The following is a 24644-nucleotide window of genomic DNA, read 5'->3' as shown; positions in this document are numbered from 1 at the left end:
CTGGGCTTTGTACATTCTCCCTGCAACCTCTCCATTTGCCTTGATTCCATTTTTGCCCAGCTGCCTGGAGAGTCTGTGCCCCTGCCCACCATGGAGCTGTGGGACTGGGAAGCCAGAGAAAGTGGAGCACTCTGGTCAGGGCAGCCACCAGAGCTCTTTGATTGGGAGGCCCTGGTGCAGTTTGTTCCATCTCCAGGGAAGGTCTCTTCATCTATTTCCTTTTGGATTGTTTTCTGCTCAGGGCACAGCTGGCCTGGAAGTGACAGCATATGAGGAGATGTCCAGCCTGGTTAACTACATACAGCCCATCAAATTCAGCTCCTTCGAGCTCTCTGCCAGTAAGTCAGGCTCAATCCCTTCAGAATCCAGGCCAAGTGCTTCCTGGCTCCGTTGGTCCCCCATGCAGAACAGGGACTGGGTGTGCCTTGCTCAAATGCAATCTCCTGTTTCTAGAGAAGAACCGGAGTTACGTCATCTCTTCCTTCACCGAGATGAAGGCTTACGATCTGCTGAGCAAGTTCCCCATGCAGTTTGTAGAGTATCCTTTTGGCAGCCCTTTCCCAGTGCCATTGGGTGCTTGGAGTGTGAGGGAGATTCTTGACAGGATGCATCCTGCAGTAGCCAATGTCAAGGCTGCCAGATGTTTGTCCTTGGGTGAAAAGCGTATGGACAAGGACCCTGAGCCCCTCTGGGGTCTTGTCCGGATGGAAGGCTCTGGGCATTTGGTAGCAGAGCTCCAATAGTTTTTATAACAGGAATATGTGGGCTGGCCCCAGGGCACAACAGGAGCACTCCCAACTTGTTTCCTATAAAGGCTGTAGATACAACAAGTGGCAGATGAGCCGCATTTACCCCAAAGGCACCCGCATGGACTCCTCCAATTATCAGCCCCAGATGTTCTGGAATGTCGGCTGTCAGATGGTGGCACTCAACTTCCAGACCATGGGTGAGTGTGGGGGTGTACTCCAGACTCCAAGCAGGTGAGGTCAGGTGTTGCTGATCCCTGGGTGCTCCTGGTCTGTGTCTCTTCCTTTTCTGCCATTTCCCTGGTCATTATTCTATGTGCCTTTTCCTAAAGTGCTGTTCTCCTCTGATTTGATTTCCCACAGACCAACAGCACTTTTCCATGCCCAGCACAGACCTGGCACACACACATTCGTGGACTGCTGTCACCCTGTGTCTGGGCATTGTCCCTGGCTGTCCTGTTCATGATGTCACACTGAATCATATCCATGAGGGCACCTGCAGCTCCCATCCCCCAAGTTGCTACCTTTACAAGGCAGAGGCAGAGCTCCATCTGGCCACAGCACTGGCCTGTCTGTGCCATTATTTCCAGGATTTTGACCTGACCAGAGAGGAAGGGCCTTTCCTTGCTGTACAACCAGCATAAGAAGGAAAGAAAAGCCTTGAGAGAAAGCTGTACCTTACCCCTCTTCCTCAGAGGGCTGTGTTATGTATAGGGCATAGGAGACAAAAGGGAGCGAGTGCAAGGTTTGTTCTGAAGAGGATGACAGTGCAGGCAAGTGCAGCAACCACCAGGCAGTGTCCTCAGAAGCATCAGAGAGGAGATGGACTCAGAGGAGGCCCAAAATGAAAGGGGGAAGGAGCAGAGGGGCTTAGACAGCTACTTATTCCCACCCAAAAATAGCAGGTGCTCCTTAAAGCAGGTTTTAATTTAGTTCTGCCCATGACTTAAGGTGCAAGAGCAAGCAAACCACTTCCCTTCCTTACAACAGCTGCTGTAATATTTTTCCCTGTAGGGTGCTGAGAGGCTTAATTAGTTTTCAAGATGGCTTTGTAAGCCGTGGGCTGGCAGGGGCTGGAAGCTTCCAGCAGCTTTCAGCTCCCAGCAGCTTTCAGCTCCCTCGTAGCACACAGGCTGCCTGTCCCACCCAGCCCTGTCTCACTGTCTTGCTCTGCTCTCAGATGTCCCCATGCAGCAGAACATGGCCCTGTTTGAGTTCAATGGGCACTGTGGCTACCTGCTCAAGCACGAGTTCATGCGGCGCCCCAATAAGCAGTTCGACCCCTTCTCTGTGGACCACATCGACGGGCTGGTGGCCACCACTGTCTGTGTCACGGCAAGTACAGCCTGGGGACCCCATCCTATGTCACCCAGGGGGACTCTCAGTGCCACATGAACCCGTGGAGTCCTGGGGGAAAATGTTACTGTGGCAACTCCCAGGCTCATTGCTATTTTAAATTAATCATAATCACATGAAAATGGAAAATGAGCATCTGCTGTGCAGAGGCAGCCAAGGCTGTGCTGGTGGGGAGAGAGGAAGTGCTGAAGCAAGAAATAGAGGTGGAGGTAAAAGAAGAGCTGGAGCAGAAAAGCAGAAAAGTGGGAGAGTGACTTTGGGGTGAAGGAATGTGTGAGTCTCTGTTTTATTCTTCTCAGCAGTTGCTAACACTGTGTTCACAGGTGCTCTCTGGTCAGTTCCTCTCAGACCGCAGTGTGAAGACCTACGTGGAAGTGGAGCTCCTTGGGCTGCCAAGGGATGCCAAACGCAAACACAGAACCAAATTGACCTCCATAGCCAACTCCATTAACCCTGTGTGGAAAGAGGAGGCTTTTGTTTTTGAAAAGGTGAGAACATTTGATAGTAATTTAGACAGGAAATCCTTAAAGCTCCTGATGGCCATGAGCACTGCCTTGGGAGAGATCAGTCCCAGCAGAAGGGACTCCCCCCTGGAGACCTCAGGCCTGGCTTTGGACACTCTCAGGTAACATCCAAACAACAATATCCAAAACAACTCTGCATCAGTATTTCCCAGAACAGACAAGGAGTAGCTGGGAATGGTTCTGGAAATAACAGGCATGCCAAGTCTCCCCTCTGTGATGCCCTCTTTGGACTGACCAGTTTGGAAAACTTCAGGCACCAGAAAGGAACTGAATTTCTGTGGTTAAATTGTCAATGAGAAACAACCAAACTGGAGCAGTAATGGGACCAGTTTTCAGTTGTGCCAGAACGTAGAAAGCTGCCCTGTCTCTCCCCAGGAATTCAGTGATCACCAATCCAGCTGCAGGGCACAGGGAAGTTAAGTCAAGTACACATTATACAATTCATCTGTGAGGCACAGTAGGAAGCTACAGATATTTTCAGCCTGCTTGGCTGAAATATCCTCCTTTCAGAAACACTCTGAGGCTTCACTCCTGGCAGAATATTTTATGGCACAAGAATACAGGGAAGGAGGGAATCAAAAGCCTTTATTTAGCAGTGTTACCATGCTTGCTAAATTATCCATCCCAGTTCACTCCATTCTCGAGTGAGTTCTTCCTGGAAGCAGTGGTTTGGAGGGCTTGTTGCCCTATTTTTGTCTTTAGGGAACCTGTGAACCCTGGGCAGGCTGAGAAGCCTGCATTTGGTGGAGTCTATGGGCATTCAGCCATGATGTCTATGGTAAACTGTGCCCTTAAATTACAAGATGCAGGAATAGGCAGTGCCATCCTGGAAGAGATGGAATTGTTTGGTTGGAAGGAGGAGGAGGATGCTTCTATCAGGAGTTAGAGGTGACGACACTGGTGTCTTACTCTGCTTTTCCCTTAGATCATGATGCCCGAGTTGGCATCTCTCAAAATCGTGGCTTGGGAAGAAGGAGGGAAGTTCATTGGCCAGCGTATCATTCCCATCATCGCAATGCACCCCGGTAAATCCATGGAAATTCCTTAAGCTTTTGTGCCCTCAAGACCTGTCCAGGGGGAGCCATAAAGACAATACAAACAGCTGCATACTTTACTCCTTAATCTCCATGCCCACAGGCAGTGGAACCTTCAAATCCATCTTGTTATAGCCTTGGCTTTATCCCATGATATCACCTCTTCTGTAAAGAGGGGCTTGGGCTGCTGGAGCAGAGGCAGGGAAGGGACAGGATTCCACCAGCTCAGCTCCCTCCCCTCTCTGTCCCAGGCTACCACCACGTGTGCCTGCGCAGCGAGAGCAACATGCCTCTCACCTTGCCCGCCCTCTTCGTGTTCCTGGAGATCAAGGACTATGTGCCGGATGCTTGGGCAGGTAGGGAGCGCTGGAATGTGCAGGGGGTGCTTCTGGCCTCCTCCAAACTCTGATTCAGAAGCATTTTTCCAGCCTGGGAAGTGCTTTCCTGCTGCACCCTCAGTTCCTTGTCAGGGTGGGACTTGAGCGCATGCTAGCATCCTGTCACAGCCTTGCTGTCTTGGGAGAAGCATGGAGGCTCCCACTGCAGCTGTGCCTGGTTCCCACCAGAGGTGCAGTGCAGGACTACCAGGCTCCAGGAATGGCTCAGCCCTACTCTTGTTCAGAGGCAGGGAAAGGTTTCCTTGGAGGAATAGGTGACATCTCTCAGGGTTTGCAGAGAACAGGGGTTTTAGGGAGGTTTTAAGAGTGATGCTCTTTCCTGTTGGAAGAGAAGCGAGGTTCTTTCTGGTACTAAGATATGGGGACTTCCTTTGAGAAGGGACAGAGCTGGATGTGACAGAACCCTCACCAGAGGGATCAACAGTCATGACCAAACCCAGAGTGCAACAGTATCAGCCACAGGAGCTCTTGTAAATACTTCTCAAGTTTGCTTTCTCCTCCCCTATGTTCATACAAATGAACATTATTCACTGGGGAAATCCTGAGAAATTTGGTTTATCAGATTTTTATTAAAAATTAGGTTTATACAATGTTGGGCTGGAATTGGAGCAGGGAGCTGTCCAGGTGGGAAAAGCCTTAACCTGGCCCTGGCTTTTGGGAACAGAGTTCCCAAAATCACTTCACAGTGCTGCCCTGAACAGTTGTGAGCCATGGCCTTGGGCTGGGACTGAGGTGAAGGAGGTTCCCTTCCTCCCTCCCTTATGCTGTCAGGGAGACATTGGTTACAGAGAACACAAACTATTCCTTCTTCACAGTACCCTGTTCTGGGCAGGGAAAATGAGTCCATGAGTTGTTTGCTATCCAAGCCAAGCCCTGTTCTCTGTTTCCAGATCTCACTATTGCCCTTTCCAACCCCATCAAGTTCTTCAACCTGCAGGACAAGTGCTTGGTGAAGCTCAAGGATACCTCAGAGGAGGTGAGTTTTTCCAAGTTCTGTTCTCTAGAGCACCTTGCATGGATTCAGCCTGAAATAATGGAGTTTTCATTTACCTCTGATCTTTGTTTTAGAGGCCTGGCACACAGACAAACCTCTCATCTGCTGAGACTAATGGGGTGGCAGGCTCCACTAGGAAACCCAGCGTTCCTCCCTCTAATGGCTCCACAGGTAAGTTTCCAAGAGTTTCCAATCATTTAAGCGTCTTGGCAGCTTAATTAATTCTTCTGTACTGACACCAACATCCTTCACGTGGGCTGTGTTCTGGTGAGCTCTCTGTCCATTTCCAACCGGGGCATCCAAGATGAGACATTAACAGGAACTTCTTTTGGGATTTCAGGAGCAGCAGTGCTCATCAAGGATGAAGCTGTGTTAGAAGTAATGCAGATGGCAGGTAACTCCTCATGCTGGTCACCAGGGCTGAGGCCCTGTCTGTCATCTTACATTTCCAAATTAAAAAGACATGTCCCAACCCTGCCTGGTGTAGCCAGCGCTAAAGACAAATCCCTGGAATTCTGGGGCTCAAGGACAGATTACCTTCAGCACACCAGCACTCCCTGTTCAAGGTGTTCACCTGCTTCTGGGTGCTTGAATGCAGTGTGATGCCAATTCCTGCAAACACAGGGCCTAATTGTGCCTCAAAACTGAACTGAAGGTACAAAAGGAAACCTGTTTCACTCGGGATATGTTGGCAAGTAACTGTTAAGTACATTGCTTTTTTAGAAGTTATTCCTAAAGAGAAGTGTTTGCCTGGACAGAATATGTACCTGGGGATAGGGCATCCCAAGGTGTGGAGCAGAGGGGGCTTTGGTTTGGATGTGGTGATCGAGGGACATGTGTTGGAGCTGTATGCTCCAGTTTCCTCACTCCAAGCCTTGGGAAGGAGCCGGCCCTGTTCAGCCTTTTTACTTTGTGTTTCAGAGCCCGAGACAATCACCCTTGCTGAGCTGCAGCAGAAGAAGCGCTTCCTGAAGCTGCTGAAGAGGCAAGAGAAGGAGCTGAGGGAGCTGGAGCGGAAGGGAAGCAAACAGAGGGAGGAGCTGCTGCAGAAATACTCGGCGCTCTTTTCAGAGCTGGCCTGCCCTGGGGGCAAGAAAAGGACAGTGCGCACAAGGAAAACCCAGAAGAAGAGGTAACCACAGCCTGGGAGTCATCTTCCCAAACCAAAACAAGGATCCCCAGGGACACATGGGCTCCCCTTCTCTGCAGGAAGATGGAGCAGTGCAGGCATCTGCGTGTCCTGGGTTGTTCCCACTGAGGGTGGGTGGGAAGGTTGGGATTGTACTGGCGTGGTGAGAAGCAGCACAGCCCTGGATTCTGTTCTGCAGGAGTGTGACCCCAAGAGATGCTGGTACCAGTGCAAATCCTGTAAAAGCCGCAGAGAGCATCGACTGCCACTGGCTTGTGGAGCTGAGGGAGAGGCTGGAGATGGACCTCATCCATCTTGGGGAGGAGCACCACAATCGGATCCGAAGGAAGAAAGAGCAGCATGCTACTGAGGTGAGGGCTGCGAGTGCCACCTGAAAACATATCCTGGGACAGCCCAAAAAATCCCAAGTTATTCACTAAACTGAGCTTGGGAATATGGGCCCAGAACACACCTGACACATGCATTGTCAGGCCCATGCCAGGTAACTGAGAATGAAGACATGAAGCTTGTTTGTTTAGAAGCCCTAAAAATTCTGCAGAAACATTTTTATATGTCTGCTTTTTTTAAAAAAAATAGTAGCATTATCCTGAGGCACATCAGGCACCATCTGCTCCAGCTCTTCTGATGCCTTTGTATGAAGTACAAATGGAGTAATTGTGGTGTTCAGTGGCTTCACACCTTGCCAGGTGCCACCTCTCTGGGAGCTGGGGTGATGGGGAGGTGGGCTGAGGGCTGACCAGTGGCACCATCAGAGCGTGTTCTGCTGTTTGACTTGGTGGAAGTCAGAGTCCTGCAGGCTGGGCTCAGCCAAGGCCAGGAGCCACAGTGGTGCCTAGCGGACAGAGTGCAGGCTGTGGGATGGTGGTGGTAAATCCAGCATATGCAATCTGTTCCAGCGAAAGGGGAGTGATTCCATGCTTGGGAGACCTTTTCCCATTAGTGTTTTCTGAAGGGAATTTGCACTGATACACCTTCAGTCTTCAGTTCCATGGTGCACCTTAGGCTTGATGTGTCTCTTGCAAGCTGTGTGCAACCCTGAGAAGAAAATAACACTTGGGCACTGGCTCACTTGGGAATCAAGTTTCTTACCTGGGAGAGGAGCCAGGGATGAAACTTCCCTGTCTCACAAGTGTCAGTCCACTGGCACAGTGGGGCCTGTGTGCACAGCTCACTCCTGTGCCAGTGTTTGCACTGAGCCTCAGGGATTCAGAATTTGTTGCTCCTGGGATTCAATGCAGGGAGGTGTACAGCTGGCTTGGGTGCAATTGGATACAGTTGGGGTGCAGTGTCTCATCCTGGTTTGTTCCCTTTTGGCCTTGTGTTCATCCCTTAAACAGCAAGTTGCCAGGATCCTGGAGCTGGCCAGGGAGAAGCAGGCAGCTGAGCTGCAAGTGCTGAAGGACACGTCGGAAAGGTAAATACAGCAGTGGAATCACAAATAATGCCCAGTTCTGCTCTGGGGCAGCACTTTCTGCTGCATTTCAAAGCTCTGCTCTGTAGCTGAGGAGTGAGGAGGGGGAAAGAGAAGATTTTTTTTTCCTTTGGTGAGAAACTGAGGCAGGGGGATGTGACGCAGGATTTCACACAGTGGCATGGGGGGAAGATGCCTCTTGTGATCCCCAGAACAGTGTTCCTGCCACAAGGCACCGAGCAGGATACAGTGTTCCATCTGCAATGATCAGCCTGGAGCCACTGATGGGGAAGAATGGGAAATAGCACTGCTGGTCCCTGGCTGCCTCCTCTGTCTCTTGCAGTCAGGGCCTCACATTAAATCCCTTCCAGGGACTGATTGGCTCCATCTTCTAAGTGAATTGAACCTCTGCTCCAATATTTAAACAAACTGGCAGAATCTACTGACCAGTCTCTAGTCAGACATGTATCCATTTGTTGCAAGAACTTTTGTCTTGAAGCCAAAATCCTCACTCATTCCTACTGTCCATTAAATTCTGTCTCAGTCTTTAGCTGCAAATTCAGATAAAACTCCCTCTGTTTGTGTCCCATCCCAAGCCAGACTCTTTTTACTCAGCTATTCAGAATATTCAGGTCTAAGCAAACAGGTGAGTAGCCAGGTAGTGGTTTGCTGACAGTAGGATGTCATTAATACAGTCACATCTTCTTGGCTGGGAGAAGCTTCAGAAAGATTTCAAGATCTGGAGCAACAGGCAATGAAATGACAGTTTCATTGGAATAAATATAAAATAATCTGAATGGAAAACGCTGACTATAGCCCAGCTGTGCACTGGTGTTGGCACTCAGGTAAGAGATCTTGAGGTGCTGTGGCTGCTCTTCATTCCCAGGCTCTGGAGGGGCCAGAGTGGCAAACAGGATTTTGGGAAGTGTACAGGAAAACAAAAAAATGATTGAGTCAGCCTTGTGCCACTGGATGTGTCTATGTAGAGCTGTCCCCTTCTCAGTGTGCCATCTCAAACAAAAAGACTGTGAAAGAGCAAGAAGGACAGCCAGCACTGAGGAGGAATTTGTGCACAAAAAGGAATTAAATGGGACAGCTAGGAGAACAGATGTTTGAGGGAATGTGACAGGAATGTGTAAATGATGAATGGCCTGGAAGAGGGAAGTGATTGCTTACTGTTTTCCATTGGAAAGAAGGGTGGGACAGCCAGTGAATGTCCCAGGTGCCTCTGTGTATAAATTAAATATTGTAACTCTCATGGCAAAGAGCTGTGAAATCCAATAGTAGAGGTAAACTCCAAAATATGAGTGACATCATGGAACATGATACATGCATAGATACTGGAGGATAAACTGGAAACTGGGAAGGGGGAGGAGGGAAAATTTCCTGTCTATTATTCTTTCTTACACTTGCCTTTAGCATGTGCTGCCTCCACAGCTGGGCCAGGACACGTTCTGACTCAGGACTTAAAATATCCCAAAGACTCCAGGCCTCGTGATGTACAGTCTTCCACATTTGGTGTTTCTGAACAGTGCAACGCTCCAGAGAGCTGTGGATGGAGGACTGGTCTGCTGTCTGGGGCTGGTAACCAGGCCTGTATCTCTTCTCTTCTCTCCACAGCAACATTAAAGACATTAAGAAGAGGATGGAGGCAAAGAGAGTGGAGAGGGTACAGGCCATGCTGAGGAATACCAGTGACAAGGCTGCGCAGGAGAGGTACGGGAGTGGATGTTCCTGGGCTTTTTCCATGCAGGATCTCCTGCTGACTTGGAAGCTGAAAAAGTAGAATTTTGCATTCAGTTATTTGTCTTATGGCTCAGCCATAATTTGAGTGGTGTTTTATTTGTCCTTCCTAAAATTACAACAGCTTCTCCCTGTGGCAGGAGAGTGTGGGAATGTAATACACCTGTTGATCAGTATGACACTGATCAGTACTGACAAATGTGTTTTATGGAAGAACAGCTGGATTTCACAGGGTTTTATAATTTTCTTTAAAGGTTGAAGAAAGAAATTAACAACTCCCACATTCAGGAAGTGGTGCAGACAGTCAAAAGGGTGAGTTCTGGGGCATCAGGCTGCCCCAGCAGCTCTGGGTTCTGCAGGGGTGTGGCTGGGGGATTTGTAACCCGTGGCTCAGGAACAGTGGGAAGGCCTGGCAGGAGCAAAGACACCTCAAGGACCCAGCTCTGCCCTCTGAAGACCCCGTGCCAGAAAAAGCCGAGTCCATGTCTGTCTATCTGCGAGTGTCAGCATTTGAGTCCATGTGTCCGTCCATGTCCGTGTGTGTGTCTGACTGGCCACGTGTGACCACGTGTCCAGCTGTGTCTGTGTGTCCCTGCCCCTGCAAGTGTGTGTTTGTCTGTGTGTGTGTTGAGTCCATGTGTCTGTGTCCATGGCTGTGTGTCTCTGTGCATCTGTCTGTGGGGCCAGGTCAGGATGTGTGTTACCTGTATGTGTCTGTGTGCAGGTCTGTCTGTCCCTGTGTGTCTGTCCCTTTGTGTAACTGTGTTCATTGGATTGCGTCTGTCTGTCTGTTTGGGTATCTGAGTGCATGTGTCTGTGGGTCCAGGTGTCTGTATGTCCTCCTGTGTCTGCATGCCCATTTGTGTCCATGTATGTCTTTGTCTGTGCCTGTCTGTGTGTGTGTCTATCCATGTGTCCCTGTGTCCAGGTATGTCTGTGTACGTGTGTCCATCCATGTGTCCCTGTGTCCATGTATGTCTGTGTACGTGTGTCCATCTGTGCCTGTCCATGGGTGTGTGTCTGTGTCCCACCCCGTCCTTAGGTGAGTCTGTGTTTTGTGGATCTCCTCCACCTGTTTGTGTCTGTGTGTCCGTGCATCCCATTGTGTGTGTATGGGTGTGTCTGCCTTAGGATGAGTCTCTCTCCAGGTGTGTCCCTGTGTGTGTCTGTGTATGCCTGTGTTGATCTGTGTGTGTCCATGAGTGTGTCCTTGTGTGTGTGTCTGTGGGTCCGTGTGTGTGTTCCCATTTATGTGTTCATATCCTGTGGCTGTGTCCATGTGTGCATCCGTGGTCCACATCTGCCTATGTCCATGTGTCTGTGTGTGTGTGTGTCCATGTGTGTCAGTCTGTCTGCATGCCCCTGTGGCTTCCTGTCTTTGTGTCTGTCCGTGTTCCTCTGTGTGGGTGTCCATGGGTGTTTGTGTCTGTGTCCAGCTGTCTGTATTCATCTCCATCAGTGTCCTTGTGTCTATGGGTGTGTCTGTTCATCTGTCTGTGCTTCTGTGTCCATGTCTGTCCATCCATGTATACGTGTGCCTGATTGTGTGAGTACATGTGTGTCTGTGTGTATCCAGGTGTCTGTCCTTACACAGGTCTGTGTATCCATGTATGTCTGTGTCCCTGTCCCTATGTCCCATGTGTGCACTCACCTGCCAGGCTGTCATGGTGTCCCCAACTCCAGGTTGCTGCTCCAGGCCCAGCCTGCTGGGCTGAGCTTGGGCTGTCCAAGCCCCTTCCCTATAAAACTGGAGCCTGAGGGGGGTCAATTTATTATTTTTTAAGGTGACAGAGAAGACTGACAGGTACCAGCAGAAACTGGAGGAGAAGCAGGCAGCAAGGCTCCAGTCCATCAAGGAGAGAGAAAGCCAGGTATGGATGACATTTAGGGTCAGGGCTTGTTTCTTGACACAAGAAGTCCAAACCCCCAGAGAATCTTTATTCCCACCCAGTCCCAGGGGGTGAGAAAGTGGATGAGGGGGCCCACATAGACCCCAGAAGGACCAACTGCTCATCCCAGAACTTGATTCTCCATTTGCAGCTCCAGCAGCAGGTACAGGTGGAATATGAGGAGAAGCTGAGAGCTCTGAACATGGAGGTTCAGGAGATGGTGAAGAACTACACCAAAGCCAGCTTTCCTGGAGAGCCACAGACTGGGAAGGAAGCAGATCAGAGCATTCCTGAGGGAGAACAAGGCTCTACAGATCAACTGGAAACAAATATCCCAGTGGCAGAGATGTCTGGGCTTACACTGGCAATGACTGAGCCTGCGGGAGCTGGGATGGATGTGGAGATTGAAGAGAGCATATTCTGAGATTGGTCCCTTCCTTACTGTTCATTGTAAGAAGGTGTATGGTGAAGTAACAACCAGCTTCACAAACTACTGCCATCCCTTTCCATTCAGGGGAGCTCCTGAAGTCCTTCAGGAATGTACTACATTTTCCCAGGTATCTGGAAGCAGTCTGGAGAGCTCACCCTTCAGAGTACTTTACTCTGTCTTTCCCAGCCTGAGCTCTGAGGTATTTCAGCAGTGGGAAAGTGCCTGCAGACCAGCTCCCTGTTGGCATCACAGCAGCAGCTACAGGAATATTTACTTTGCATTCCTCATCGTTCCTCACATGTATCCCTTCACACCAGTCCAACTCCTCCTAACATCTTCCACACGGTTCAGTGAAACAGCAATAGACAAACCAAACAAAAACCCTAAACACTGATACAAAGAGACACCATAGGTGGGGATGGGGGTGGAAAGTGGGTTCAATCACAGCAAACCACACCAGGCTGTGCATACTACAGGAAAACAGTTACACATGAAGCTGCATTAAGGATTAAAAATGCTGCTATAACCAAACCAAACCAACCCCCAGGTCAAGTAGGTATGAGACAGCATGTTCCAAGCCTAGTCTGAGCACCCAAGAGTCCACATCTCCCCTGTGGTGTCACCAGAGTACTGGAATTATGGATTGTACATTTCTGAGCTATTTATTTTCTAAAAAAAAATTAAAACATTGCTGTTCTTAAACAACTGGGTCACTTGTCACTTAGCTGCAATTAGTGTGTGTCCATATCTGGTCGTGTGTCTTGATGTCTGTGTCCAGGTGTGTACATGTACATCTGCACATGTCCTTGTTTGTGTGCCAGGCTGTCTGTCCATTTGTGTCTGTATGTCCATATGTGTGTCATCCCTGTCTCAGTGTGGGACTGTGTGTCTGTGTCCATCTATCCAGCTGTGTCTGTATTTCTCTGTGCCTGAGCATGTGTTTGTGTCTGTCTGTATCAATGTATCTCTATGTGTCCATGTCTGTGAGCACGTGTGTCTGTATGTCATTGTCTCTGTATCCAGGAGTGTGTGTCCATGTGTCTGTCCATGTCCTTGTGTCTCTGTTCATGTCTCTGTCCCAGTGTCTGTGGGTCCATGTGGCTGTGTCCATGTGTGTCTGTCCCTGACTGTCCACCTCTGTGGCTGTGTCCACGTCTGTGTCCCTGTGTGCCCATGTGGGTGTCTATCTCTGTTCTATGTGTGTCTGTGTGTCCAGGTCCCTGAGTGTTTGTCTGTCTACCTGTCTATCCCTGTGCTGTTTGAGGCCCTTCCTCACCAGAGGACAAGCCATCCCAGTGAGATCCAACAGCAGCCAGGGAGCAGTTGGAGATTTTACCTTAAATCCCGAGAGACAGCACTGGCAGTTCCAAATTGGAGCACAGAGGCACTGAACCCTGCATCCCACACCATTATGTCACCAGCTCCAGCCACTCAAACCCCTCCAGAGGAGCTTTTTACAGGTTATTTTAAAGAAATCTCTCCCTGGAGGGAATCTTCTACACAGATTTCAGCTCAGTGCTAAAAAACACCTTCTAAATGTACTTTTCAGAGGGCACATGGAAGCATCACTATAAGCAAAGCCAGGGCTCCCACAAAGCACAGACCACACCCTTTCTCCCCAGGGTGAAGCCCCTCTGTGCCTCTGAGCCCATGTGTGCCATGATGCCTCCCTCACATCCCTGTCTGCACAAAATGGGGAAAAGTTCTGCAAGATGGGAAATGGACAAATAAATAAATAATAATAAATAAAGGCACTAAACCAAATGTTACTGCAAGGGTTCCTGAGCACAACTTGAGCTCAGCCATCCCTCCCCAGCAGCACAATTCAGTCACACCAGGGTTTGGTTAATCACGGACTCCAGAGGAGAGAGGTCATCCTGATTTTCCAGCACCGTTTCTTCCCATGGGATTCAGACATCCTCGAGGATTCCCTCCTGTGCAGCCCTGCTTGTGTTTTTGTTTACCTGCCGAGCACAGGGTGATGTGGCAATTGGCTCAGACAGGCCTCTCATCAGGCTGTTACACACACAACTCCAATTCAGTGGGAGACAATAACAGCTGGTCAGACACTGAACAGCAGCAGATTTAGATATAATCTCTGATCCTTTCCAAATTTTCATCTTTTAGGTGGCACATTCATGATCTTATTCTCTGGCCCAAAATATTAAAGTGAGGCCAACTTTTGCACTATATAATTAAAAATTAGATAATGGGGGTGTCTAAAGCAGAGGAGGACTCCAGCTCCATCAAGGGACACAAACAGGAGACACTGTACCTATAAATGACCCCAATCCTTTTTACCTCCATAACAGAGATAATGCTGATGTGCCTAAGGCACTCAAAGAAGGAGTTGCTGCACAGTAACTATTCCATTTTAGAGACACCCACCCTGCCCCCACGTGTATCCCACATATCAAGATTCTCCAAGATTATCTAGATTATTACTTGTTATCCCCATTTATACCCCAGACCTAGGGCACAGCCAGCAGCTCTCCCCAGTATGCAGGGGAAGGGTACCCTTTGTCTCAAACAATGTTTCAAACCAAACTCAATGTCAAATTCAGGAGCCTCATTTGAACCAGGGTCCTTCTGCTGCCACTGGTTAAAACAGGGGCCTCTAGACAAAGATTTGTTCTGTTCCAAAATAAATGGGATAATAAGCTGCTGCATCCAACATCAGAGGCCTGTTAAAGGAAGACAGGCACCATCACAGACAAACCAGTGCAACTGGGATGTGACAGCACTGACAGACTACCCCTTTGATTCAGCAAATTGTTCATATAAATATACTATGTGCCATCTTCAAAGGCCTCCTGGATGCTGATTGCCAGGGCTATGCCAGCAAGGAAAATGCTCCATACTAACAAAACTGACAAAAAGGAAAATAAAAGGGAAAGATTCAGGGGAAACATGACATAGAACAGCAGCAAACCCCGAGACAAGAGTGCACTCTTGTAAGAAAGGAAAAATACTTAGAGAAAACATCATCTCTGAGCATAATTACACACAGAATAGGCTCTGAGCTAGTCAAGAGAAGAGACTACACCTTGTTATACAGTCAGATGTCACCAAGCATACATTAAATCCTGACCTGAACACTACTGCAATACAAATTCCAAACCTGCTCTGTATCCTCATTGTCCTGCCTGGCTGCCTGGTTTCTGGGGAAGGAGCTGTTGGCCCTGGAGACAGAGCTTCAATCTTTCAGCTAATCTAGGTTTATCTTAGGATTTATGTTTGATTCCACACTCATCTAAGTAATGGAGCAGTTAATTGGTGCTGTGGCGTGCATGAACTGCAAAGAGAGAAACGTAAGAAGCAGGAATTAAATTCTACACTGCACAGGAAGATGGATCCTTTCTGCATTCCTCACAAATATGCTAATGAGATTTTAAAATTTTATAAGATACTTCAATGCAATTTTTCCAGGGCCTTCCCTCACTATGTTCAGTCAGATTTGGGCTAAAGTATAAAATGGTGTCAAATGCTAAACCTGTCATCCCTGTCTCCAAGAAACCTTTGTTTCTGGACTCAGGATCCAGGCTCCTGCCCCAGTCTCCTCTAGTTTTAGAAGCCATATAGCAACAGAAGAAGCAAGTTAGAACAGATTCCAAGGTTCACATTCACGTCTCTGAACTACAGACACATTTTTAAGCATCTCAACACTGTAACAGACTTATGAATAAATCAAGAACTACTTTAATTTAAAACACAAGTGCAAAGGCTTCACAACTGAAGACGAGCAGGACTGTTTGTTTCAAATTATAAATCTTTTCCAAGCCCTGCTTTTTTTGCATTAAAAAAGAGCAATATATCTGGAATACAGAAACATTTTACATCAAAAATTTTCCAGTGCAGCTAAGGAGGAGCTTAATGAATTAATTTCAACCAACTCCATCAGCTCCAAACTTAGACATCCAGTCTACAGAAACCCCCTACAACCTCTACCTGCCATGGGTAAGAGAGAGAGTGATTTTGTCCTTCAGCAGGTGTCTGAACCAAGGGGATGAACCACCTCCAGAGCTGTTCCCCCAGGGGTGTTCCTCTCCCTGTGGGCTACAGAACCAATGTACAGCTCCGCAGACTGGGTGCCCACCCTTTGATGGCTGGCAGCAGTGCAGATGAATTCCATCCCAAATTACTTCAAGTAGTCAACCGTGGCTTCAATTTTGAAGCAGAATCTGTAGCTGGAGCAAATAGCAGAGGGCAGAGGTTATGAACATCTTCTGAAGAAAACGCAGTTCTGAGGTCCGTTTCTGAGACAGCAGGACTGTCCTGAGAATAACTAAAAGTCCAAAACCTTGGTATCTGGAGTTCCAAAACAAGATCCCAGTTCCACATGTACGAATATATTCTTGAGACCTCACAACAACACACACCATCACTGTACAATGTTAATCCTGACCTAGAGTCCAAGTACCTTGAGGATCTCACTGATCAGAGAGTGCAGCGTACAAAATATCTAAAACTATGTTAAAATAACTGAAAGAGCCGTTTAGACAACCAGAAACCGTCCAGAAGTAAAGGGCTGATGGGGAAGGGCAGACCAATAGCCAGACAGCAGCACACAAACACAAAAATCAATCCTGGGATATGCAGGATAGCTCAAATATTTCCATTTAGTCTCCATGGCATCCCCAAAATGCTACCCAATAACTGCCCCAGGGAAGCACTTCTCAGCCTCTCCTGGGAGAAAGGACTGGGAAAGCAAGGTGCCTGGAGACCAGCCACAGGAACACACCGTTCACATTCCAGCCAGCACACAGAGTGTTGCAAACGGTGAATTTTCAACCATTAGATCCTGGTGGTAAGAGCACCTGGTCTTCATAGAGTCCACTTTGAGGACCATATCTGAGGGTTTCCCCCTCCAGAAGTTTAAAATTATGAAATGGATTCAAGATTGACCACTAAACCATACATATTCTGCAGCAAGAGAAGCATGTTGATGCAAGAGAGCCACTTAGAAACAAATATATACATATCACATCTGCTCCCTAAGGAAGTGTATGCAGGTTTCTAGGTCCATGTTTAACCAAAGGAAATTAAAATCATCTGTGAAAAGGTCTCAGAGAAAAAAAAAAGTCTTTGTACATTTACAGTTTAAAGGTGCCTGTGCCCCAAAGAGAGTCAGCTCATGGCTCCAGTGTACAATGAAGGAAACAAAGATCACATTTCTAAGTGGGAAATATTGTTGCAGCTCAGTAGTCAGCAGCCAGGGTGTGCAGAAACCCACAGACATTCAGATACACAACTTCAGACTCCACTTTTGAATGCCATCCTTCGGCAGCAGTGATCCACAAGCCATGGAATACCCGCTTTATCCTTGAGACAGACTTAGTCTCACTTAGATCTAGTCTGTTTTGATTGTCTTCAGCAATGAAGAAGCCACAGAAGGCTGAGGATGCACGGAAAGGATTCACATTCGTCCTCCAAAACCAATCACTGGCAAGTTCCAAGCACCATTCACAGGTCGAGACTGCCTGGGCTCTTAATTTTTTCTCTATGATTTTTTTTTTATAAACATTCTTTTTCCCTACAGTTTCCCTCATATAAAGTCAGCAGGTGGAGGTGCGTTTCCTGTACTGCTGGATAAGGGGCACCAAGCACTCTGGAAGTCCTGTCTGGAGCAAAAAGGGGTGATCCAGAAGTTCTTGTGCCGTTGCTCTTTTCAGTGGATCCCGTGTCAACATCCTTTCCAAGAAATCTCTCAGAACTGGGGAGGTCTGTGAAAAAGCAACCAACCAAAAGTCAACCACACAAAGGGACCAGGCACAGCTCATGCAACACCAGGCTGCTGAGGTGAGTGTGGTTAAAAGAATCCTGCACATTCCCAATCTGTATCCCTGTTTTTTCCAGCAATGTGACACAGGTCACATGATTTTATGCTATGGACATAACTTTCTGTCACTGCTACGCACAACACTTAGGTTGTTTTCTTTTGAATGAGATACAGCCTGCAACATCCTTCCATTTGGGTTACTTTTGCTTCCCATTTTGTTACCTAAACTTTCTTGGATTTCAGCTCAAAAACTCAGCAAGATTCCTGCTACATGAGCACATCACCTGGGTGGGAAGGGGGCATTAATCCGTTCTTTCACTGGTCACAGATAATGGAAAGGTAGTTAAATAGAGTTCTCCAATAGGTTCTAAAAGCCTGAAAAACCTTTGTGCTACAAGAAGATGGAGAAGCTGCAGAACAAGTACCAAAAAGCTCAATGACCTCACAGGTTTGTCCTTTGGAAGAGGTGTAAAAGCCTGGGAGTAGCCAGCCCCAAGCACCACCTCAAGACCCTGCACATCTCTGGCTGGTTTAATCCTCTGCAAAAAATTATCTTGGCATGTATTTCTTTATTTTAATGCTGATAATTACATCCAGTTAGACTGGGAGCATTTTTCCAGCTCTGGTTCCCTTAGTAGATCCTGAAATACTGTTCCCACTGAGATACTTCTCATCTCAGGAGCGCTTTGGATGACTTCACTTGGGATTGCTGGAGAAGGCACCGCAAAGCTCAGGACGAATGCCAGGATCCAGCCTGTATCCCTGTCAACAAATCTGCCCATGCTTTAGCAAGGCAGCAGGGATTATCCTAGGTGCCATCCCTTTAACCTGCTGCCCCCAGTACTGCAGTCACTGACCAGAGTGAGCCATGAATTGGCACCAGAACAGAGGGCTGGATCCACAGCTGGAGCTGCACTCCAGCAGGACATTGGGGAGGATGCCCACTGGCCTGTAAATCAGCGGTCTGCTGGAAGCCAGTTTGCTTCCCAGTACAAAGTGGAGCAGAGCAACACCATACCCAACTCTGGCTGTCACAGTCTGTGGCAGGCCCATGTCACCAAGCAAGGTATGACCCAGCCCAGGATGGTTTTACACTGCCCAAGGAGGGCAAGCACCAGGTCCAGAATGTGACCGTGAAATTTTAATTAGCGTTGCAAAGGCAAAAAGGAAAGAACAGCTGTTGATGTTGGAATGTGTGCTGTTAGTTCAGCAGTCTACTCTCTTAAATAATTCAGTTTTAGCAGCTGCAGATGCTCTGATTAATTGGAAAGGCTGGGAAGCTCAGGATGCTGCAGAAGCTGTTTGATCTCAGAGGCTGGGCATGGAATGAAAGGAAGACTGCTTTAAGCGGGCACTGAAAGGTGATCACTATTTCTTATGTCACTGCTACTTTTTCCTAAGAAGACATGAAGCCAAGTTCATCTTCTGAGCTGCTGCAGTGTCTCCATGAGTTTGCATCTGTCCTGAGCTCTCCTGCTCTGACCATAATGCAGCCTTTGTAGTCCTGAAGGTTATGAAGCTGGAAACTCCCAAGAACAGGGATCCTCCTGTTCCCTTTCCTGGAATATAAGCTACTCAATCCACATCAGCAAGCTGGGAACTGCTGGGTCCACGTGAAGCAGCTCTGACCTGCACTCTCAGTTTATGCCCAGGTGCCCTGACACTGCCAGGGCTGTTTCCCAAAGCAGCCACCAGCTGTCAGCAGCAGCTTGCAGCCACTAAGACCCCGAGGCCAAAGCTGCTCCCCAAGAAACACATCCTAGCAAGACCATTTCCACAGCCACTGGGAACAGCTGATACAGATGTTTGCCTGTGATAACCATCAGGCTTACAAGTGTTTGGCAGCACGCTCACCCTGTGGAAGTTTTTCAGTTTGGGAGGAGGGCTGTCACGGAGTCTCTTCATTGCCTGGACTGGAGAATCACTGAAGTAGGGGGGTTCTCCATCTACCATCTCTATCACCATGATCCCCAGGGACCAGATATCCACCTGTGGGACACAATGGCACATCAATACACACACTCCAGAGGAGCAAGTCCTTGTTTTGTTGCTTTCACAATGACCACAACACCCCACCCATGACAAATGGTACCAAGAGAGTCCAACACTGATGCCCCTAATGCTTTTGGGCTCCTTACATGAGTTTAACAAAGTCAATTTTTCACCCAGGACTGAGCCATGCTGGTGTTGCAACATGTAAAGTTGTGCAAGTAACTGCTTGTACCACACCTGGTTGGTTGATAAACAAAACTAGTCAGTCTGCTGCCACCTGCCCAGAACTCCAGAGCTCCCATGTCTGCTTCCCCTGAGGTGAGCCTCTCAGAGCTCACATCTCCCCCATTTCCTTTATGGAATTTATTTACTTATATTTGTCATGTCACAGGCTGCCCCTTGCTCACATCTGTCCCCAGCAGATACAAGTCTAGGCCAAGCTTCAAGTGTAAGAATAGAACAAGTTGATGCTTTGTTCCTAGAAGCAGAACAATCTGGTTTACTACTGATTCAGGAAATATTGATGTCATCACCATCAAAGCTGTAGTCATAGTTGGGTTTATTTACTAAATAGAATCTAGAGACTTCCTAGACAAGCCAATAGTTATTTTCCTGTGGCACTTCAGAATATTACTTGTTCTCTCCTGCTATTAGGGAGGCGGTCCCTTACCTCGGTGGTGTATGGTATCCTTGCAATGACTTCTGGAGCCATCCAATAAGGAGTACCTACCAGGGATTTTCTTTTAGGTACATCTTTACTGATCTGAGCACAGAAGCCAAAATCAGAGAGTTTGACCTGTACAAAGAGAAAATCAACCAACCTTAAAAATAAGCCTTAAACAACACAGCGGGAAACAACACAGACAAGGATGACAGAGTAAGAGGACGAAGGGAAAACAAGGGACTGGAAACAGAAAGGAAGTAACAGATAGAGGCTGCACCAGCAGAAGACAGGAAACAATTTGTCTGAGGAAACACACCCTGCCATCCAAGGTCAGAAGAATGGAGTCGCTCTTGATGTCTCGGTGAATGACCCCCTGAGAGTGGAGATAGGACAGAGCCTGCAGCACCGACTCACACACTGTGGCAATCTGCTCCTCGTTCAGCCTGCAATTAGAGACAGGGGACTAAAACTGTGCAGGGCACAGTGCTCCTGCACAGGGGCACAGGGGGTTAAAACACAGACACTTTGGTTCCCTATGATTCTTCCATGTCTGTTACTGAGCAAAACGTTTTTTACTTGATGGTTGAAAACTTAAAGTTTTCATAGGTTTAATACAGAGAAATTGCACTTTGAATTCTGTACCTAAGTTGATTCTGCAAGATGCTGTTTCAAGCAGCTCTGACACGCAGCAGTGCTGCTTGATGCCAAGGTGCTGTGGTAACTGGTGAGACAGCTTTTTTAAAGCAAATACAGTAAAGACATTATTCACAAGGCTTATTGTGCAGCTGTATTCACAAAACGTGCAAACACATCATTTGTCAGCAAATATAGGGATCCTTTAGGTGTTTCCTGCAGACACTTGGGCTACACTCACACCTAACTAAAGCTACAAGCAGGGAAGACACTACTACTGATTTCCACCACTGTTAGCACATGGAATATAAGCCCCAAAGTCCCCTCTTTAGAAGCTGTTGCTGTTTAGAATAGCAATGCAAAAACCTTCACAATCAAGTGAAAATGGTAGAAATTAAAATTCTCTCCTGTACCTGGGGACAGTGACAGCTCTGCAAGTCTACACCAAGTAATGCTAGAAGTAAATTATTTCAAAGAATAGCTGAAGTACCCAGTTTGAGTACTGTGGATTCTCAGCCTGTCTCTAGCAGCTGTTCTGAACACCCTCCTGTTGAGGACAAAGAAATGAAACATTCTCAAATTTGGGTCTGCAAATGAACCTAAGGAAAAGAGAGCACTCAGAAGGCAGAACTGTGCAGTGAACCAGCACCTTCTAAACCCATAACAATTTCAACACCATCAGCTGAGAAATCTACACTTGTGCTGTTGTTTGGCATCCCTTACCTTACTCCTCCAAATCAGTACAGCTACAAGGTTGTAGCTGCACTGTGCCACACTGACAGCAACTAAATCTGAAGGGTGTCAGGGGGCTACTTCTGCCTTTATGATTTAACCTGAAAAGGGAGAGGGACAAAGGCTACCTGCGGGATTTCCCAGCACAGAACCAAATATTTTGGGAGCTTTTCATTTCATAGTGCCTGAGCTGAATGCACCTGAAAGCCCTGTGGTTCCAGAAGATCACAAGAGGTGCACTTTCACCCTGTCACGTATGGAATTTGGTTTCAGTCAAGTGACTGCATAGTGTAAAACAGATTACTGGAGGATTACCTCACTCCTGGAGATGTAAATCACTTATCCCCCTCAGCAAAAGGTTAATGACTGTAATGATGGTATTTTCCTTCCTGGGAAAAACTGATAAAGGTTTGCAGCTTACTTCTGATAAATTTTCTGATAAATATGAAAGATACTGCTTCTATCATGAGGAGAAAAAAAAGCATTCATCAACAGGTTCAAAGGAAGCTTCTTAAAACAAATCTAGGCTGACGTCTCACTGGTGGATATAAATACACAGACCCTTCATAAACCTCTTCATCACTTTTTATCTGTAATTCAGTACAAGCCAAGAGCCCCAAGAGTTTCACTGGCCCTGTAAGCTGTAACTCAGCACTCCTTAGGATTAAATGTTGGCATGCAGACCCTGAGATGCCTCTGAACTCAATTCTGGAATGGCCTGTCAAGGTAAGTGTCTCCAGGACACTCCATCCAGGTGGGGCTGTAGAGGCTACAGAGGACAACGTGGCTCTTGATGCCTCTCAAAATTGTGCTTCCAAAACACAGAACCCAACAGAGCAAGACACGTGCCTTAAACCCACCACAGGACCTAGGCCAAGCAGTATGTGAACTAAAGGCATACTATGATTTTTTAAAAAATGAATACAATCTTTGCTAGCAATACTGCCTAACTCTAATCCAATTAAGATCCTGAATCTTCCAAAGAGAAACTCTCATCCTACAGACTTTCTCATCCTTTTACAGTCTTTCACCTGGTATTCCCTGCCTCAGTTTCCAGCCTCACAGGACTGCTCTGAAGCAGGAGGAGGGTGCTCCAGAGTCAGAGTAAGACATGATCATCATAACTGCATCATCAGAACACCTGAGAGGTACCAGAGGCCATCTGAGAACAACTTCTTTGCCCTACAGAAATGATTTGAGCACTACTGAATATGAAGCAGTGTAGATAAAGAAACAAATTTAGGAGAGTGTCCAGTAGTTGCTATCTTTAGGCAATGAAATTTGGGAAGGAGTCCAGATCTCAAGGCTCTGCTGCACTTCTCCAGAAGCGTTAGTGAGGTTGAATTTGTGGCTAAGGTTACACCACTGAAAACTATTTCTGCATGTTCTTTAATACTTTTTCAATGAAGTTCCTGGCCAGGATTCAACAGATATAGTAAACAACACTTTTTATATGAGTGTTGTGCTTTACAGGAAAGGTCATCAAGGAGATGACTAGTGGGTATCTAAAGGGATCAGTACTTTAAATTAGTCCCTTCTACATCAGAAGTATTATCACATATTCAAAATGGGTAACAGTTATAAACTTTAGTAGTTCAGGGCATTGCAAGCACAAGGTCTCTGAGGGAACCTATTTGTCCCAGAAATCCCCACTCTGCTCTCCCGTGCTGTGTCTGGGATTTTGCTTTCTACCTGATCTGAGACACGATGTCTGTGAGGGCTCCTCCCTGCAGGAACTCCATCAGCACCCAGAGTTCCTCTCCCACAAGGTAGCTCTTGTACATCTCCACGACATTGATGTGTTGATAGTCCCTCATTATCACCACCTGTAAAACCACAGTGGACAAGTGACCACCACAAAATCACTCACCACACTTTGTCTTATCCAACAAAAGTGAAGCACAGCCCTGCGACTACAGCGCAGAGCCTCCATCCCCCCAGCAATAGCTGTTCTTGGTACGAGCATAATGCTACTAAAAGGAGGATAATCCTGCTCTTTCCTTCCTTTTGCCACACTGATTGTTCCAACGAGGACAGCAGAATCCTCCCGTCTTCAGCGCACTCACCTCATTGAAGAGAAGCTCCCGGCGCTGCTGCTTCCTCAGATCCATCATTTTCACGGCCACCTGGCGCCCCGAGTGCTTTTCCCGGGCAATGCACACAATTCCTGTGGAGCCTTCCCCAATCTTGATGTAATTCTCCAGCAATGTCCTGGGATCTCCTTGGTCCACAACCATCCTGAGGGCAGCTTTGAACTGCTCATGAGTCACAACCACAGGGTCCTCGCTGGCTGGCTGCCCCTTCCCAGCAGAGTCCTGGGGCAGGTGGAGGTTGCTGGAACTGGTCTGGGTCTGCCGGTTCCTGGGGGACCCCGCCGGGGAGGGCCGGCCTGGTGGCACTGCCACAGCTTTCTCTGCTGTTGGGGACTTCTGGGGAGTCCCAGCTTCAGAGATCATCCTGGGGAACTCAGAGGCAGGTTGGTCTGGGGGGAGAGACTGGGCTTTGGCTGCAGGGCTGTGGGGGGAACCCCACTGCTGGGGCTTGAAGAAAGCATTAGGCTTCAAGAAGAACAAAGAGGAAAGTGAGAGAAAAAAAATGGTTGGATTAACAAGCAGAGCAGTGAGGACTGAGTTCTGTGTCATCCCTCTCCATCCTAAGCACACCTTGGAGCAGACTGGAGTCAAGAGCTTCCGGTTCTTGTCTCCAGGTCTGCCCAACACATGGCTTGAATGAAGATCTCCTTAGATGCAGATCTTCAAGAATCCCTTAGGGAATGGGTGCTATGCTTTAGCAGTCTCCAAATTGAGGCAGTTTAAAAGGAACATGCTTAAAAAAATCACCAAGACACAAAACCCACGGAAAAAAACCCCAGCTACTAAAAAGCATTCCAACCTTGCCACCAAAACTCAGGGGCAACCTGTGCTGCAGAGAACTTGAAAATCCTTTATCCCTCTGTGCCTCTGATCTTCCTTTGTATAAAAGGAAAGGGGATTCATGCCAAGGCTGTAAATCACTTTGATGTCTTGGCCTAATTCCCTTTGGGTAATTACACTCTGCCTACTGAAAACACTCTCTGCACTTTCCACTGGTACCTGCAGAGCATTCCTGTTGATCAGGCATGGAATTAGCTCTCCACTTTGGGAAAAGCACCAGGCACCAGGACAGCTGG

The 24644-nt window shown here is 47.7% G+C and overlaps 2 protein-coding genes across 8 annotated transcripts in view; one reads left to right on the top strand and one right to left on the bottom strand.

Annotated features, from left to right (window-relative positions):
• Positions 1–12361, top strand: part of PLCB2 (phospholipase C beta 2) — a 34843-nt gene extending 22482 nt beyond the window's left edge. The window contains exons 16-32 of the mRNA XM_005529068.3: positions 242–338; positions 454–538; positions 822–946; positions 1927–2081; positions 2426–2590; positions 3552–3651; positions 3912–4016; positions 4949–5034; positions 5127–5223; positions 5393–5446; positions 5974–6184; positions 6381–6552; positions 7540–7616; positions 9234–9329; positions 9611–9668; positions 11141–11227; positions 11397–12361. Coding sequence (XP_005529125.2) covers positions 242–338; positions 454–538; positions 822–946; positions 1927–2081; positions 2426–2590; positions 3552–3651; positions 3912–4016; positions 4949–5034; positions 5127–5223; positions 5393–5446; positions 5974–6184; positions 6381–6552; positions 7540–7616; positions 9234–9329; positions 9611–9668; positions 11141–11227; positions 11397–11669 — 2043 coding nt within the window. The 3' untranslated portion in view covers positions 11670–12361. The remainder of the gene's footprint in view (positions 1–241; positions 339–453; positions 539–821; positions 947–1926; positions 2082–2425; positions 2591–3551; positions 3652–3911; positions 4017–4948; positions 5035–5126; positions 5224–5392; positions 5447–5973; positions 6185–6380; positions 6553–7539; positions 7617–9233; positions 9330–9610; positions 9669–11140; positions 11228–11396) is intronic.
• A 3134-nt stretch (positions 12362–15495) lies between these two features.
• PAK6 (p21 (RAC1) activated kinase 6) overlaps positions 15496–24644 on the bottom strand; it is a 42401-nt gene continuing 33252 nt past the window's right edge. For all 7 annotated transcript variants that reach the window (XM_088058243.1, XM_088058246.1, XM_088058244.1 and 4 more), the window contains 6 exons: positions 23542–24033; positions 23168–23301; positions 20427–20553; positions 20117–20242; positions 19309–19443; positions 15496–17398 (listed from right to left, as the gene is read on the bottom strand). In XM_088058243.1, the coding sequence (XP_087914369.1) occupies positions 17231–17398; positions 19309–19443; positions 20117–20242; positions 20427–20553; positions 23168–23301; positions 23542–24033 (1182 nt within the window). In that variant the 3' untranslated portion in view covers positions 15496–17230. The remainder of the gene's footprint in view (positions 17399–19308; positions 19444–20116; positions 20243–20426; positions 20554–23167; positions 23302–23541; positions 24034–24644) is intronic.

Source organism: Pseudopodoces humilis, chromosome 7, assembly GCF_049639895.1.
Source record: "Pseudopodoces humilis isolate 2021_Gansu_Grassland_sample_001 chromosome 7, ASM4963989v1, whole genome shotgun sequence".
NCBI classification, from domain to species: Eukaryota; Metazoa; Chordata; class Aves; order Passeriformes; family Paridae; genus Pseudopodoces; species Pseudopodoces humilis.
This window is presented reverse-complemented; position numbering and strand designations above follow the sequence as displayed.